This window comes from Protopterus annectens, chromosome 8.part0, assembly GCF_019279795.1.
Source record: "Protopterus annectens isolate FY-2018-M chromosome 8.part0, PAN1.0, whole genome shotgun sequence".
NCBI lineage: Eukaryota > Metazoa > Chordata > Ceratodontiformes > Protopteridae > Protopterus > Protopterus annectens.
The window spans coordinates 845,388,449-845,407,215 of NC_056741.1; the positions used below are offsets into that span (position 1 = coordinate 845,388,449).

General features: G+C 43.8%; 1 protein-coding gene across 8 annotated transcripts in view; it reads left to right on the top strand.

Moving 5' to 3' along the window:
* The window catches only part of FLNA (filamin A), a 1,106,834-nt gene that overhangs the window by 1,080,888 nt on the left and 7,179 nt on the right, over nt 1–18,767 (top strand). For 4 of the 8 annotated variants that reach the window (XM_044080337.1, XM_044080332.1, XM_044080335.1 and 1 more), the window contains one exon: nt 14,517–14,540. The exons of the other annotated variants lie outside the window; for them this stretch is intronic. In XM_044080337.1, coding sequence (XP_043936272.1) covers nt 14,517–14,540 — 24 coding nt within the window. The remainder of the gene's footprint in view (nt 1–14,516; nt 14,541–18,767) is intronic. 8 annotated transcript variants of the gene reach the window in all.

Consider the following 18,767-nt stretch of genomic DNA (forward strand, 5'->3'; position numbering starts at 1 on the left):
TGTATTGCTTAAACAGAAAATGTTTATTCCTGACTGTGCTGAAAGTGGAGATTTACAGGATTTAATGCATTCTGCTGAACAAGTTGGAAAACATACTTTGCAATGTTTTGATTCATTAGAGGCATCTTGCAGTGCTGCGGTCACTGGTTCTGTACTTGGCATACTTGGCTTAAGGACCAATCTTTGCCAGATCATGTTAAAGCTAAATTACTGGATGCTCCCTTAAACCAAGACTGCTTGTTTGGCAACAAAGCAGAAGTAGTACTTGAAGATGGAGGAAAAAGCTAAATCTTTGCAAACTGTTATATTTCCTGCAAGTACAGCCTCCCAGATTTAGTAGGCATTGGCCCTCTAAAAATTGGTCCTTTCCTGCCTCTTCCAGGCCTTCAGTCCAAACCCAGAACCAGCAGAACACCCAGGCTTCAATCCCAAGGTACTCGAGCCTACGCAGTGGGGGGCTCTCACTTCCAAAGCAGGGAGTAGTACGACTCTCACTTCCAAAGCAGGTAGTAAGACACCCCCCCCCCCCCAATGGTAAAGTCTCAATGACAACTTTAAACCTTCCAAGCCCTGCCTTTCATGCAAAAAATTGGAAACTCATTACCCAGGACATGGTTTTAAATTGTTTCCCAAGGGTACAGATTCCACTTCCACTCCCTACCAACCCCAAACGGTTGGCCAGACCTACCCCCAGATCAGTGGGCAGAGGCTCAAAAGCAAGTTATCTCTCAAGCATCAGGGCTATTCAGCCTGTCCCAGAAGAAGAATGGGGGGCAAGGTTTCTACTCAAGACTTTTCCTGGTACCCAGAAAAGACGATTCCTGGTGTCCTATCCTGGACCTGTCTATCCTAAACGCATTTTTGGTAATCCCAAAATTCAAGATGCTAACCTATCAGCTGCTTCCCATGCTAGGCAAATATGCTTGGTTGGCAACACTAGATTTAAAGGAAGCCTAACTGCACATCCCAATCTTGCAGAAGATACCTATACTTCAGAGCAGGCTGCATGCACTATCTGTTCTCTGCACTGCCCTTTTGGCTTATCTACTGTGCCCAGGATATTCACAAAGTACCTAGCTCCAGTTATTGCATTTTGCAGGCAAAGAAATATTCAGATAATACCCATACCTGGACAAATGTCTAACTCTGGCAGAAAGCCAGGACATACTATTAAAATATTTGGCATTTGTAAAGAAATTGCCAACGTCTCTGGGGTACACCATAAACGAATCAAATCTTGTACCTGGCCAACAAATTGTACTCCTGGGAGGAAGCTTGAATACGACTTCCCAGATGGCCTACCTCACACCAGAGAAACATTCAATTGACAGTCTAATTCAAACTACTGGCCACCAAGACCTAGCTATCTGCAAGGAAAATACTGCAAGCCCTGGGGTTCATGGCCTCTTGCATTCTACTAATTCCATATGCTAGACTGCATGTGAGGAAACTATAATGGCATATAAAAAGCCTATGGTGTCAACATTCTCAGGATCTAGAATCCATGATTCCTACTGTACCTTGTCTACAGATAGTTCCTTTGGTGGTGGGCAGAGGCCTGCCACCAAAACAAGGGACTGCCATTCACTCTACCCCCTGCCGACAAAACCCTAACAGACGCATCAGACTATGCATGGGGGGCTCACTTGGCAGGGCAGTGCATTTAAGGCAAATGGAACCCAAATCAAATGCATTTGCATATCAATCAAAAAGAAATGTTAGCTGTACAGAATGCTCTGACAGCCTTCAAGGACCACATTCTTCCAGGACAATTATTGGTAAAGACTGACAACACCACTGTTATGTTGTAAACAAGCCGGGGGGGAACCCACTCATACCCTCTCTGCAGACTAGCCATGGCTACCAAGTGCACCTACAGGCTCAGTTCCTGCCAGGAAAGCTAAATACACTGGCAAGACTACCTAAGCAGAAATCTCATGAACCCACACGAGTGGAAGCTGGAACCAAAGATATTAAACATGTTGAGAAACAAATGGGGGGCCCAGAGATGGACCTGTTTGCCCCCCCCCCCCCAAACTACCAATTGGACAAATTCTGCACAAGGACTCCCCACAAACAAGCTTGGAAAGAGGTTTTTCCAGGTGAAGGACAGGGCATCCAGTCAGTTTATGCCTTTCCCTCTGTAGGGTACTACTAAATATCAAACAGGACAAACCAGGGACAATGCTGATTGCACCAGACTGGCCACGCCAACACTGGTACCCCCTCTTGTGCAGTGTCGCTGCTGGCACCATGTCACCTGCCTCAGACCCCTGCCCTGCTGTCTCAGCAGGGGGGCCAGATTCTGCTCCCACAGCTTCAAACCCTGAGCCTGGCAGCCTGGCTAATTACCTGATCTCTCCATTACCATCCCTCAGTAAACAAGCGATGAATGTCATCCTGGAGGCAAGGAGGCCTAGTACTAGAAAATCCTATGCTGAAAAATAGGAAAGATTCTGTTCCTGGAGCCAAACTCAGGGGCTGGGCACAGCAGTGCCCAATTTACCTCACATTCTTCAATACTTAAATGAGATGCTTCACAAGGGCCTTTCCTTTTCCTCTAAAATTCATGCCTCAGCTATTTCAGCTCAATACAGTACAGAACCACCCCTCTTCTCTCCACTGATGAAGCAATTACTCAGAGGGGCCATAAACTTAAGACCACTCAGGCAAGCCCCTACTCCAGCCTGGTACCTTAACTTTGTATTGGAAAAGCTCACTCTACCTCCTGTTGAGCCAGCTGCAAATGCAGAGTTGAAATTCCTTTCTTGGAAAACAGCCTTCCTAGCCATCACTTCAGCAAGAAGGGTGTCTGAATTAGTCACTCATGGCAGTTGAGCCTTTCATCATCTTTCATGCTGACTGGGTGTCCCTTAGGACCAATCCCTCCATTCCCAAGGTAATATCCAGTGTGGCCCTTAGTCAGTCCATTCATTTGCCAACCTTTTCTAATCCACAGAACAAAGGGAAACAGATACGGCACTCCTTGGACGTGCACAGACGACTTAGATTTTACTTGGACAGAACTAAGCTTCTCGGGAAATCTGAACAGCTGCTCGTTGCATTTGCTGCAGGGGTAGAGGGGTAGGCCATTTCAGAGCAAACCATTTCTAAGTGGATAGGCCATTGCTTTCATTTTTGCTATAAACATCATGGAAAACCTACACCACAGGGTATAAGAACACATTCAACCAGGGCTGCATCTACCTCTACAGCTTTTCTCAGAGGTGTCCCTACCAGGGACATCCTAGAAACTGCTACCTGGAGTTCTGTACATGCTTTTACCAAGCATTACCACTTGCCATTTTTTTCTAATTCCAGAGCTGGATTTGCCACTGCAGTTTTGTATGGTTTATAGCTGGTCCTAATTCTATCTAACTCCTCCTGTCCTTAGCTTTGGGAATCAACCCAAATGTGATGGCTGCAACAGTGAAACACTAAGAACATAGTACAGCTGTGTACACTTACCATAAATGTAGATGTCAGTGTATTCACTGTTGCAGTCCTGGTTACCCTCCCTCCAGCCCCCTGACTTCTATTGACTATACCTCTGTGTTTACTACGCTTAAAGCTTTTTGGTGTATTTGTTTTTTTGTTGGAGGTGTTACTTTGTGTATAATTTCTTCCCATTATGGGGGCATCTGATATCTGGTGCAAAAAAACTGGTGTAATGGCATCTGCTGCCAGTTTTATACCCCTGATGACCTGACGTCATGGAAGAGACGACAGCATCAGACACACAAATCCCAAGACTCTGGTATTCGAGCCGGCTGAGGGCTACCTGCAGGCAGGTAACCCAAGTGTGATGACTGCAACAGTGAATACACTTAAACCTCTACATTTATGGTAAGTGTACACAACTGAAATTTCCTTCTCAAGAGGAGATGTCTGATCTCTCTAGTCCTTATTGGTAGTCTGGTAAGAGTAGAGAACAAGAATGTCATCTGTGGTTAGTTTGAACTTGCTGGCAGGTATATTTTTTGCAGTATTGGGCTGCAAATGTGAATTTATTTTCCTTTGAAGTCCTGCCCCAGCTACAGTTTCTTTGGCTGGTTGTGCCTTTCTTGCTTCTTTGGAAGCCTGTCTTGGTTGTGCTTGACCAATAGCGCTTTAACTCGATCCTCAAGCTGAGATGAGCAAGTGGTGATCACCAATCCCACCACAACTGACTCTTCAGCTTCCATACTTTTTTGAACTTTGACCTGTATTGGGACTTCCATCTGCAGAACAGATTTGTCTTTATTGTAGTTGACAAGTGCTTTTGCAAAAGGCAGAATCATTAATGTGCTGCAAGATGCTTCAACAGCAGCTTAATCAGCATTCGAGGAGGCAGGTTGGGAAGTGACATGACCCACTTCCATCTCCTGGGAGGGGGGGGGGGTTGCAGATGCTTTGTAAATTAGTGATTGTGACTTTCTCCAGTGGAGGCTAAGGAAACCAACTGTTCAGGAATGGTGTGCAGGGCTGCTTGTTGGCAGTGTCTGTTGCAGAAGTGAGGGGCAACCAGTGAGGTCAGCTTGTTGCTTGCTTTCCTCTTCTAATAGAACAGATGCACACAATGCAGCACTTGCACTGCAAAATTGTAAGCACACCAGTGTTTTCCTGTTAATTTCTGCTACTGTTTCTGCAAAAAAAGAAAAAGAAAAAAGAAAAAAAAATCCTTGTTTCCTGCCTTTTCTGAGCTAGAATAGTCCAGATTTCAGGTTTTGCTGAATTCCGGGCTTTTGGTATAAGTTCCTGTGTTGCCCATATCCTTACTTGGATAGGAGGAAGCTTCTCTGTTCACCAGTGAGAGTGGGGAGCTTTGAGCAGCCTGTCTGTCCCTGGAGAAGTGGTCTCAGCCCAGAAACTAGTAGATTATTGGCTGTTTTGGGCTAATTCCTAGCTCTTTCAAGTTCCCTGCCTTAAAACCCGCTTTTGCGCTGGATTCGGACTCAGCACAGCTCCTTATGGTCCTGCAGAGTGGTACAAGCAGCAGATGAAAAAGAGCGACTTACCAGATAAAGTATTTTTTTCTGCCTTTTCATTAGCGACTGCTTATTCTCGCCAAAAGGCGAGTTTCTAACTGCTCTACTACTTTAAAAGCTTGTTGCATTTTTTACTGTACCTGCACTTTAAAAGAAGTTTGTGTTAATCTGTTTAGGCTGCCCACTCAAGTGTGCTAGCCTTTGTAAAGCATTTACAGTGTCTTCCTGTTGATTTCCGCTGTTTCTGCAAAAAAAGAAAAAAAATATCCTTGTTTCCCACCTTTTCTGAGCTAGAATAGTCCAGATTTCAGGTTTTGCTGAATTATGGGCTTTGGTATGAGTTCCTGTGTTGCCCATATCCTTACTTGGATAGGAGGAAGCTTCTCTGTTCACTAGTGAGAGTGGGGAGCTTTGAGCAGCCTGTCTGTCCCTGGAGGAGTGGTCTCAGCCCAAAAACTAGTAGATTATTAGCTGTTTTGGGCCAATTCCTAGCTCTTTCAAGTTCCTTGCCTTAAAACCCACTTTTGTGTGGTTTTGCACGGTTTTGCACATAGCACAACATCGTGCAACGTAGCATCATTTAAACTTTTCCCGGCTCCACAAAGTCTGCTCTTCAAATGTTCCCTTAGAACTACTTAAACTCTCAAGGAAAGCACTCTTCCTCTTGTGGTCCAACACTTTCTCTAGCTTCTCAGTAAACCTTTGGAACTACTCACTCTCCAGGAAAGTGCTGTACTTTCCTCTTGCAGTCCAGCACTTGCCCTAGCTTCACAGTAAACACAAATAATTAGCACTTACCCCTTTGTACAAAACAGTAGTAATAGGCTCCGGGTTCTCCCATTAACCAATATTTAGAACTCTCCAGGCATGTCCAAAGAGCAGTTTCAGTCAATCTCCAGTCCAGCTGGAAAACCTGGGAATCCTGAGGCAATGTTACAATTACCTCATGTACACAGACAAACCCCCCTCCTCCTACCATCAACCTGTAATGTATGCGAGAGATGCAACTATACAGTCAAACTGGAGGCTAAGCTCTCTCAACCAAGACTGGTACCGCCAGTCAGGAGGAGAAGGTAAACACTAGCACCCCAAAACCAGTCACACACAGACTAACCACACCTGAAAACATGGCACATAAACCTACAAAGACCTACTCGGAGGCTCTAAAAACTTGCCAAAACAGCAGACTCCTAAGCAGACACTAGCACTCACTACCAAACATTTACCATACACATACCCCACATACAGTGTGCCACACAGTCCCAGCCCTTAAGGCCAAATGACACCCCTAATACACTAGTAATAGGTGACTCTATAGTCAGGCACACTGACATCCCACTCACCAGACTGAACAAGGTCACTAAGTTGCCTGTCGGGTGCCAGGATCTGCCACAACTCAAGCACTCTGGTCACTACACAGCAAGTACAAATACGACTGTCATTGTCCATGCTGGTGTAAATGACTTGAGATGTACTTCCCTGGACTACATGAAAAGAGACCTAGAGGAGCTCTCATGTAGCCCAGGCCGGTATGACCCTGAGTAGCATCCTGCCCTCACCTAGAATGTTGCCACAGTATAGAGACAAAATGATTGGCTAACAGTTGGCTAAGCTACTGGTGTCAAAGGGGATCCAGTGTCTGTCAGCCTGGGATGACATGCTAGACAAGCCACGTTGCTTCGCCAGGGATGGCTTGCATCTGTCACCCCTGGGCTTTCAAATACTGGCCAAAGCTCTTGCCACCCCCATAGTGCCTTTTTTAGGCAAGGCTCAAAAAACAAACCCACCTCCTTAGACAATACAAAGTATAAAAAACTAAGGGTAATGCTGCTCAACGCCAGAAGTCTAAACCTAAAGATGCACGCACTCGAGGCACTCCTCAGTATGGAGCAAATAGATATCTGTGCAGTGACAGAATCCTGGTTCAAGGCTCCTGAGAGCACCCCAGCATTACCAGGATTCAACTCGTATCATTCTTTTCAGCCACAAAACTGACAATAGCACCAAGGGAGGGGGTGTATCCATCTTCATCAAGGACACCCACATCTCCAGATTAGTGGCATTGCATGAAACATCGGAAACAATTCATGTGCAACTAACAGTGGACAAAACTGCCTTCCAAGTCATAGCCTGCTATAGATCACCCTCTGTCCTACAACCCACACACGGCCTTCCTGAGAACACTAGAGAATATGAAGATCCTACCAAACATTATAATATTGGGGGACTTCAACTACCCAAACATCGACTGGGTAAACTACTAGAGTCCAAATTCATTTGCCCAACAGTTTCTAGAATTCATCAACTCAAACGCTATGGAAGAACTAGTCGCTGTCTAGTCACTGTTCCTACAAGAGGGGAAAATACATTAGACCTAGTCATTACAAACATAGGAGATCAATGTTCCACACCGGAGGTAAATCCCTCTGTGAGATCGGACCACATACTGATCACAATGGACATCCACATCCCAACCCCACCCCCAGACAAGGTAACCACAGTGAAAAATCTCTCAAAAACAAACTTCACTCTCCTCAAGTCAGAAGTAGGAAGCTTCAAAGCCCCTGAGAAGTTGGGAAATGTTACCCAAACCGTAGAAACCTATACGAACGCACTCTATGTGCACCTACAGGAATGCATGGATCGTGCCATCCCAAGTAAAACCAAGGCTCACTCCTCCAAAAATAGGAGACCAGTCTGGTGGACCATAAACGAGCTCTACAACAAAAGGAGGAGACTACTACATGACAGGACCAAAACCCTAAAAGGGAAGACGTCCCTGATTCAGTATTAGCAAGAAACTTCGCTCCACCATAAAAGCTTCAAAGGCAAACTTCGAAAGAAAAATTTCCAAAGACTCCAAAGATGATCACACGGCATTCTTCAGTTACGTCAGGACCCTGGGAGGAAATGCCCAGATCTGCTCCGAGCTAGTACAAAAAGGCACAAAATACACGGAACCAACTGACATTGCCAACATTCTGGCTGACTGGTTCAGTGCAAATTTTACCCCCCCCTCCCCCCCCCCCAAAAGGGCCTGTGTCTATCCCGGATGAATGTAGTCCCCCAGATATCTGAGACGCAGGTAAAAGCAGCCCTCTCCAAAGCTAAAAACACAGCGTCTATGGGACTGGACGGAATACCGGGCTGTGTCCTGCACGAACTCCAGGAAGAACTAAACCCCCACTTAAATTCACTATTCCAACTCAGCCTTAAAACAGGTTATGTACCCAAGGAATGGCGTACAGCAACAGTGATCCCTCTCCACAAGGGTGCCCCACAACGGATCCTGGGAACTATCGCCCCGTAAGTCTGAGTAGCTTAATTTGCAAGGCTATGGAGCGTATCATTATGGATCTCCTAAACAAAGATATCGGGAGCCTCCAGACACTGGACCCTCCCCAGTTCGGTTTCGTTAAAGGCAGATCCTGCCTCCTAAACCTGATTGACTTTTTTGAAACGGTCACCAAAGCCATAGATGAGGGTAAGGCAGTCCATACTGCCTATCTGGACCTCGCTAAGGCTTTCGACACAATACCTCACTCTAGAATCATAAAACTAACCAGCTTAAACATCAACCCATATGTCACAAGATGGGTTGCAAACTGGCTTACAGATAGAACGCACGTGGTCAGGGTTGGAAGTGCCATGTCCGACTCAAAACCTGTTACAAGCGAGTCCCACAGGGCTCAGTCCTGGGGCCCCTCTTGTTCGGTATATACTTCTCTGAAGTACAGGCCAGCACAAAAGGACTGTGGCTTACCAAGTTCGCTGATTGCAAACTAGGAGCCATAATAGACTCCCCGGCCGACACAAGCATTCTCCAAAAGGGTCTTACGGAGACAGATGCCTGGTGTCAGAGCCACAGTCTCAAGCTTAACGCCAAAAAATGCATAGTCATCCCCTTTGGGAAAAACAAGGTGCCCACTAATTACCACCTAAGAGGTAACCCACTAAGTACAGAAGTAATTGGGGATCTGGGGACCCAGGTTGATAGTAACCTCTCCTTTGACAATCACATTGCCAAAATAGTCAAAATCCTTCTATATTGCCCATCTTCTAACTAAAGGGTTCTCTTCTAGATCTAGAGAGGTCATTGTGCCCCTATACTCATCACTCAGACCTATAATTGAGTACAGTGCCCAATTTGGGATGTACCATGCCCGGCACCTGCAGCAGCTGGAGAGACCCCAAAAGTTCCTTACCAAAAGGATCATGGGCCTCAGTTGCCCTATGCAACTAGGCTAAAGAAACTACAGCTCTACTCAGTTGCTTACCGCCTGTTCAGAGGCAACCTCTGCCTGACTTACAAGGCCATGTCCAATCCAGAATTAATGGACATGCTCCACCTAAAAAAAAAAAAAAAAATCCATTAGCCACATGCTCCTCGGACTTAAACCGCGGCACAGCAATAAATAGGACATGCTGGAGGGATAGATTCATATCCCAAAGGCTTCCCACACTCTGGAATAAAATCTCAATTCACGCAAGACAAAGCCCCTCACTGCCCCTCTTCAAGAGAAATCTTGAGTGGATGGGAAACCATAAGATGTTCTTCGTCTTCCCTTGCTGCAGTCCTGACGAGTTTCAGACCGAAACAGAGTTGGCTAAGTAACCCCCGGGGAATTTTTTTTTTTTCAGTTTCTAACCTCATCCGGATGTGTGAGGAACCGCAGTCCCGGACGCCGGGTTCCTTAGGAAGGCTCAGGGGAGAGGTTTTTTTTGCCAGTCTCTCAGGAGGTAGGCTGGCTGAGGGGGCTTCTCAGTAACTGTTCTTTCTCTCTTCCCAAGGTAGTTAGGGCCCTCTTCTGGTTCTATGCCCCACCTGATAAGAGGCCTAGGGTGGAACAGGAGTTTGATAGTTTTGGAACAGTGTTCAGGCTTCAGAGTCTTCTGTGGGATTCTGATGTGGATGATTCCACCTTTTCAGCTTCTCCTCCTGATTTTTTCATTTCAGAGACTCTTCACCTCCATGAGGAGCACTTTAAATGGGAAGGCCAAGATTACTCTGACTCAGAAAAGGCTTAGAATTCTTGTTTGCCCAGCATAGGCCCTTAGCTATTCCTCCTGTGTTGATGTGGGTGGATGTGTTTTGCAGAGGCTCTCTCTGAACCTGATCCCTTCTGCCCTGCTTAAGCTAAGCCTAGTATTTGAGAATAGTGAAGCTCAAGTATTTTTTGTTTAGTCCTAGGGGGACCCAGAAACTGTTTTCAGGGGCCTAAAGTGGTTAAAGCTTCTGTGGTTAAAAATGGGCGTTGAATTGTCAATTTATATGCTGAAAATATCAAATTATTTCCACACTATGCCCTTTCAAGGCATGCCAGATGTTGGATTTATCTATCCTCATTATCAGTTCTCTGCATTGCCCTTTGGCTTATCTACTGCGCCAGAGTATATTCACAAAGGTCTGGCTCCAGCAAAAAGGAACACCTTCTACAGCATCTGAATATGTCAATAGCAGTGCTAGATGCCTAGGGTATTCTTGGTGAAATAAAGTCCAGTCTAGTACCCTCCCTCTCACATGTGCTTTCTGGGTGTAATACCTTGCCTTCAAAAGGAATTCTTGTGGTGGGCTCATGTCACCTAAACAAACAAGGGACTCTCCGGCAGAGGCCAGAGGCAGATTTTAGATTTTAAACAGATGCCTGCCCTCGGACTCATCTTGGGAGCTCAAAGTGGAGGACAAGACAAGTGGCCTGCCAGACTACAGCATCTACATATCAACATGAAGGAGATGTTAGCAGTCCAGTTTGCATTGATGCATGCTCAAGGACTACTTTTTCCAGGGCAGGTGCGTTGACACACACAACAACTGTCATGTGGTACATCAACAAGCAAGGCAAGGGGGGGATGCATCCCTATAATGAGCAGCATCGGGGAGACACTGGATCTTCATGTATTTGAAATTGACAGTGAGATCTGTTCGCTTCTCACTAAAAACCAATTAGCCAGTATTTACAAAGGGTTTCATCACAGCTTTGGAAAGTTGATTATGGAAGCTAGGCCTAGTACTAGGAGAGAGTACGACGCAGAAAAATGGACAATATCTTACTGAATTATTGGACAAAGGTTTGTCTTTCTTCCATCTCCTACTCCTGCTTGGGATCTCATTTTTGTGTTGGAAAAACTTACTACAACCAAGACTGCTTTTCTGTGGCTATTACTTCTGCAAGAAGGGTGTCTAGAGCCCTTTTTATTTTCCATAAGGACACAGGGTATCATTACATCAACTTTCCTTTATGCCTAAGGTAGTTTCTAGTGTGGCTTTTAACCTAACCTATTCATTGCCCTTTTTGCAGATGGGCTACTGCCACTTCACAGCATTTTCTAAGGGGGCAAGCACATGACATTCTGGAGGCAGCTACTTTGGTCATGCGCATTAGTACCCTGACGCATTGACGCCAGTCTAAGGCGCCAATGACCGACCTCAGCCTTCCTTATGGATTGGTATTCACTGGACTGGACGATACTATACCCAATTCGACTGCACAAACTGTACTTTTACACCTGGGATCACTCCAGTGGCACTACTGGACAGAGGCTCGAAGTTAAATTATAAGGGTGGAGAGAGCCAAACACATTTTCGGCTAGGCTTATAAATGCCCTAGGGCAGATAGCCTAGTATAAACCTATGAACCTGTAAAGTTTTCCCATGTTGGCTGTGTTTTGAGGGAACAAATTGGATGATTGGCCAAGAAGTGGATAAGACAGCAGGGACAGAATATCAGATATGCAAGTTACAGTGATGTCCACTGTGCCTGTATTTTAAATAAAATGCTGTTAACTTTGTATGTTGGATATTCAACGGTGAGATTTTGGTACAAGTCTGAATATGAGGAAGTATGGATTGTAAAAGCATTCTGGACAGTGTATATACTTGGATAATAAACATAATTCCTCATAATTTGAAGATCATGCCAAGGCCAGTGCAGTAATCACCCCAAAAATCCTAAGTCGGTTTGAGAAGAGGGGTTTTCCCCAAAGCTGCGCTAGTTCATTTTCTGCTGGAGTTATTGGGTGTCTGTCAACACTGCTCTAAGCAAGCCGTGTTAGAGCACAGTCTGTGGAGTTCTTCAGCATAGCCAATTTAGGCCAAGGAGCATCTGCCTCCACAGGAGGAAAGGATTCCTTCAGTGACTACACTGAAGTGCATAAAGTGAAACATGAGGTTAGATGAGCCCAAGGATTAGCTTCCCTAAGGTTTAAGAAGGTGTAACTGCATTGTCCTCTGAACTTTAGGGCCTATGCATTGGTGAGTCCCAGCCTTGTTTAGCTAAATTGTCTATCCCCACTCTAAGTATACAGAGGGCTAACAGGTTGGGAAGTAATGTCACAACCAACCAGTCCAGGGAGCATGAGTAATTTGTGCTGCATAACACCCTGGCATTGTTTTCTGGCATTTGCAGTAGCCAAAGTAAAAGGCACTTGCCAATGAGTGTTCACCTACCTTAATATCCTGATCATTCCTAGGAATTTAAATGCTACTGAGGGGGGACATTTTTGAAATACACAGGCTGGCCAGTCCTCTGAGCTTATCTTGTAGAACAGATGTCCCTTGGCCATCAAGCACTTCTAATTGCTGGTCATTAGAATGTTGCAGTATAGCAGAGGTTGCATTTTCCATCACTCCATCTGGATGATTAAATTGTGGAACTTCATGTCCCTTGAAAGCATTTGGAAGAGTAACAATCATGGCAGATACAAACTGTTGTGTAGATGTTGGCCTTTATCTGGGCTGTCCAGGTAGTAAAGCCAGTGTAGGGGCTGGGATTTCTTGGTGGCCATCCAACCAGCAGCAGTTAGATTGGTATGTCAATAGAGTGGGAAACTCCTGCTGATTTTGCAGGTTAGCTGTGACTGGTTTGGATCTAGGTACTTGGGCTGCAGGTCCAGTATTTTCAGTTCATTTTTGTGGATTATCTGAGCAGGTCTCCAGCTTGCATGAATATAATTTGGATTGCCCAAATTATGGCTTAATGCTGAGGATCAGGATCACAGACCCAAATCTGTTTATCTCTTTGAAATCAGCTTGGGGAGCTTTGTTCTGGGGCACCCAGGTGGGGGGAGCTTCTACTTTGATAGTTGTCAGTCCAGTGCAGTAGAGGACTGTTGTGCACATTTCACTTTCTCCTTGATCATTGGTTCTGCCAACACCTTTGAAGTGACTAGGAGAAATGCATTCTCATGACCATGGTAAATTCCTGTAAGGTGACTCTGAAGCACTCTCCTTGGGCTGCAGCAGCACTACTGCCTTTTCAGGAATAAGTATGAGGCAGCTACCTGGACTTCATTTTCTGCAGGTATTGCAATCTGGATATGCAATCCAGGTATGCTGAAGGTGTGCTAGTGTAGTCGTGTATCATGTGAATTTCTTCCCCTTAGGTCGGTGGCTAGGGTACCCCTTGGCTGTATTGGTTCCTCCCTGCTAGCGTTTTTTTGATTCAGTCTGCTGAAGTTCCTGTTTCTTTGGGCTCCACTTGTGTATGTTGAAAAGGTTTTGATGGCAGTCTCTTGGCAAAAAAGGAGACTAGTTGCAGTTTATGTGGAAAGCGGTTTCCTTAATTGCCATGAAGCTTCCTTTCCACAGAAGTACACCAGCCTACTCACTGAAAACCTTAACAGTGGACCACAGGACCACTATATCCGATGAGCTTTGGCTGTTGTATCATGGTGAGACTTTATGAAACATTTACTAAAAATTCAAGCGGCAATGTAGATGTCAACTCTTAACGTGGGTGGAGGGAGTCCTGTTTTCAAGAAGCATGTTAAAACTTCAGTAAATACAATGCTTTTGTGGTATCTTACATGGCCTTAATGTCTTGTCAGCTTCAAGATTTCTTGAAGTGGTTTTAGTACAGGTATTGACTGCCAGATGGTGGACTTTGTATTTTCAACCGCTTGTACTGTAATGGACTTTTTTTAGGAGTTTCCGTGGAACAGAATAAAGTGCAATACTGTATTTTTTGAGGGATATTTGTCAGGTTATGGATGTCTCGGTTCACCTTCTCCCATGGTTGAGCATCTCATTTTTATTTGGCTTTTTGGGGAGGGTTTTACTTCCCCTTTACTGGGTGTGGAGTGCTGGCGTAACTGTGCATCTGTCCTTTGGTTAGAGAGCTGCTATATCTGGCAAACTGATTTCTAGTAGAACAAAGTTTATTCACCAAAACTCCAATATGGTAGGTTCTGCTTTTAGTGAAATGCTTGTGAATACAGTTTTGGAGGAAGGGTAAGTTGTCACATTGGGAATATTTGGTTACTGACATTCCTTTTGGATCAGAGGGGGATATGTTGGCATGTTGGCAACTATCCATTCCTGACAGGCTGCTATGTTCAGTAGAGCAGTATGTGGAAATAGTGGTAAAATGATGTGGAAGATATTGTGAATTTTTACATTCTGCTTCATCCGTTTGGATCCTGAAAGATCACAAACTTCATGTAAGTATCCTAAGGAGGGACATTATCCTTTTTGTACTTTTGATGCCTGTCAGAATGAGTGACTTAAGTGCACTCTGCACAATTTGTTAAACCACTTTTTTTTCTTTGCAGTTTCAGACTCCAGCTTTCAAGCAGGCTAGTATTTGTCTTGTGTTTGTATTTGGACTGAGCCTGTTTTAAATGCTAAATATTTGCTTCATATGTGCCTAATATTTTGTCTGGCTTTTGATGTTTTGACTAATGTGATGCGTTTTTTGTTGTACTGTTGTGAAACAAGTCGTCCTGTTCCAATTTACTAACTGTCCCATCAGTTTTAACACTTTCCGCTGATAAGAGGCTGTTTAAGAAACTGAAATAGTACTGTATTGCATTAAATCGGCGCACTGATTTTTGACCTTAATTCATACACAAGGACATAAAATTGTCCTGCCTTTCAGTGGAATAAACTTATACCCATTAGTATTGCGGTTTTCTTCAGTGTGGGTCAGTGGGCTAGTTATGCAAAGGTGTTTATATTGGCTGGAGAGTTTTAGGGTGGCAATTGGAGCACTGCTGGATGAGATGTCTGAAGACATTTAGGATAGTCTTGCATTAGTTTCAGTTTAGTAAAATCTTGTTAAAGATGGTGCTGTTGATGTAATGTCTAGGGATGAAGACTTGCATTTGCCCCTCAGCAAGATGTGTTGCATCAGTCCACAGTGATATCCCTAGAGCACTAACCTGTGTTGCAGTGAGCTTATGTGGGAAATAACCATTGTGTTCCATTTCCTCCAGTTACCTTGATTTAACTTGGTTTTTAAGTTAGTGTCTTCAGATGCATTTGTAATGTCTTCAGGGAGTCATCTTGCAACTGAAGTTTCCAAATATGTGGTGCTGCGATCTTTCCTGGGATTTTAATCAGGCTAACGGATGCCTGTTGGAGGTTTTATAAATGGCTTCTACATGCTTGTTGGAGCTTTCCTGGTCATTCATTTCACCTCCGCCACCACTTCAGTTTAATATGAAGCTAGCAATGGTATTCGTACTCCTTGGTTTAAGATTCACCATATGATTTCAAATAGAGGGAATAGCAAGATGGTTCCCAGTGTTACATAGTAAAGGGTGTCTGAGGCATACTCCCCTTCTTCCCTTGCCTACATGCAACTTTTGATGTCATACCCACCCTTGTGATTTTTATGCCAACCTTCATGTAGTCTTGAAGCTTCCCTGGGAATTAAGTCATTCCTGTTGTGCTGCTAGCAGTCAGTGACTTAACTGGCTTTTTACCTGTTCACTGAACTGGAATTTGATTTATTGAATATTGGCAGCTTCTGCAATGCTAATGCAAGATAGTACCCTCTCCATTACAGATGCTTCAGTTGGATATTTGTCATGCTCCCCTTGGCTTTGCTGCCTGAAATTTCTACAACTAATTGCTGTAGACTTCCCTAATTCTTAAAGGAATGTTTACAATAGTTCCTAGGCACCTCTGAGGTGCACTTTCAGAGCAGTTAAGACTTTCTAATCATTGGCACATTCAGTAGGTTGGTCTGGATGGTTGGACAAGCATTGTGCACTTAACTTCCTTTTGCCACGTCTAAAGCTTTCCAAGTGAACACTTCCAAGCTTTGTCACTACACTGCCCACTAGAGTAGCATAAATAATTGGAGTCTGCCTAAAAGGATAGTGAGGCCTGTAATCTGTCCCAAGTTGCTGGTAAACTTATGGATACTCTTGCTGGAGGGGATGGCTCAGCCACTTATTCTAGACGTTTCTGCAGGAAGCCGTACAGTTTCACTAGATTAAACTTATGAGTATTTTCTCATAATGCAAGATGTTTGCCAGTTATCAAAACCTGCAGAGGTTTTAGCATTCTCTTCTGTCAGTGTTCTTTTCCAAGTTGGTCTTTTATAGTGACTGGCTTGACATCTAGACTAAAGATTTTCATGCATAGATTTGAGTGTGTAAGACTGATTTTTTTTTTTAGGTCTTCTATGGTTGACTTCTGCAGCTTTCAAAGGGTACTACAAGTGACACTTGGGCAAGTTTTAATGACCAGCCTCAAGCTGTTTGGCAATGATTAATTTCGATCAGAAGCACATTTCCCCTTTCATTGTTTTGTACTTTTTTATGGGTTTGTGATTTTTCTTTGCCGCAGATTGTGCTATCGCTGTACTGTCAAAATTCAGCAGATTACTCCCAAAGTCCTTGTGCCCATTAGTGTGAGCGGTGGTTCAGTTGTTTTGAGATGGTGTATGATGTATGTGAAGGGCTTGGGGTACCCAGTAGTAACATTAGAATCCAGCATTATGGGGAGTGCTGCATGTCACACATGACAATCCTTTGGGTGAAACATTAAGCTACCACCAACTGAACAAATGAAACCATTTATTTTTACACTTTAATATTGGTGCTTTTTACTCTGTACACATTAAACCTTAGTAGAATGTCAATTGACGTAATATTTTTGGTACATTCTCCTATGGAAGAGTACTTCAATGTTTTAGAAAATCCTAAAGTTGACTTTTCATATTTTAATTAGGTTGGTATACAAAACCTGTTACCAAGCAGTGCCTGCTACCTTTTCCCTCTAATATATACTAACTGTTCTCTCACTTGACGCGGGTATTTGGACATTCCTGGAAGATCACCTTAATCTGTATGTTCTGATCCTCTAGACTTAAAACCTATAAGAGTGCAAGATTACAGGAGTTAATTTGCCTTTTCAATTATAAGCCCAAACTGTATTTTCTCCTAATTCCCGACTCAGTTGCCATTAAACTTGCCTTTGCATTGCTAATACCCTGACTTTTAAATTTGAAAATTGACTACAAAATCACTTTCATACAAAGCTTCATTTAATTCTTTACATTCAGCTTTCTCATGCATAACCATCTCGACTTTATTTGCCTTCCTCACTTTTATAGCATTTACTCACTCTGAACCCCCTCTCCTTTCTTTCCAAACACTAAACCTTGAATTTTCATGCCCCTTGTCATTTATCCGTATCCCTACACTCCCTTATGTGCTAATGTTTTTTATTCTTTTGAGCCTCTGTATTCAGCATCTGTCAACTGTTTCACCCAGACGTTTTCTCATTGAGCAAGTTACCTTGTATAGAATGTTAATTGCTTGGGATCTTGTGTGCTGTCACGATGAGCCTTGATTCCATATTAGAATGTCAAAAACCTAGGTCCTCCCCTGCATACGTTCAGTCAAATGCAACTCCAGTGTTTGTGATAGAGCTGCTTCAGTCATTTTAGAATGGAATTGGTCTACTTTTACCATTCTGGTTGTATGCCCAGAGCTATGGGGACAGGTACCATCCCTGTTACAGTAAGGCTGGAGGGATGGGACCTTGTACATTGCCAAAAGGACCTAATTTGTCGAAGTAAGATTTCAGGTTAGTAGTGAAGCATCATTTGGGAGAGACTTGACACTATCTGCCAGTACTTTGCATGACTCCAGAATTATTGTAAAATAAGGGTACTAGTTATTTAAATGTTAGATGTCAATTTTGCATTTGTAAGAGTTGAAAACCTGAGTTTTCAAAGCACTGATACAAGTGATTCAGGTGTAACTGAAGCTCTGCTTGGTTGGTAGTAGGTACACTTAAGTTTTTCATCCATGAGTATCTGTATTCAAATATCTACCTGATATAGGAGTTGCAGACAAAACCGTGATCCCTGGGCCACTGCCTAGCTGCATTCTTTTAAGCAAGCTGAAATCCATACGACTGAGAGGTGGGCATTCCATTATCTGCCATCCCTAAGTATCCCTTATTTGCATCAAGCTCTCCAACTTTCAGCTTTGAAATCTATATTGAGGTGCCAAGTGTAACTTCCATTTTTTTGTAACCAAAAGCACAGACACTGAATTAGCATGAACACCCTTTTCTGTTTTGATTGCAGGCCACACTTTATGCCCAGCCCCTCAGACTGTCTTGACTGCTTCCAGAAGATGTCTGACATGGTATTGGGGCAGCATGGGCCTAAACAAGAACTTAAGTAAAAGCTGTAGCTGCCATATTGGAGGCAGTGTGATTGTGCCAAACTGGGCCAGAAGTGGTGTAGCATATCCTCAATTCTTTTGAAGGCTACACAAGGACATGCTTGCAGAACTGAACTTAAGTTTTCATAAAGTACTCTTAAGACTCATGGAAACCAGCCATAAGAGGTTCAAATCAAATTTTGCTAATACTAGGACCATGTTTAACTGGGTGGATATTATCACTATTCCTCATTTGTTGGAGACTTCTGAAGGTGTCATTGTACTTCTAGCCTACATTTTGACTGAATTTACCTTTGCGTAGCACCCTAGACACTGGGGAAACTTGGTATGGTCGTATGAACAATAGTCTGCTGTCTCTTTAGGGTGCAAGCC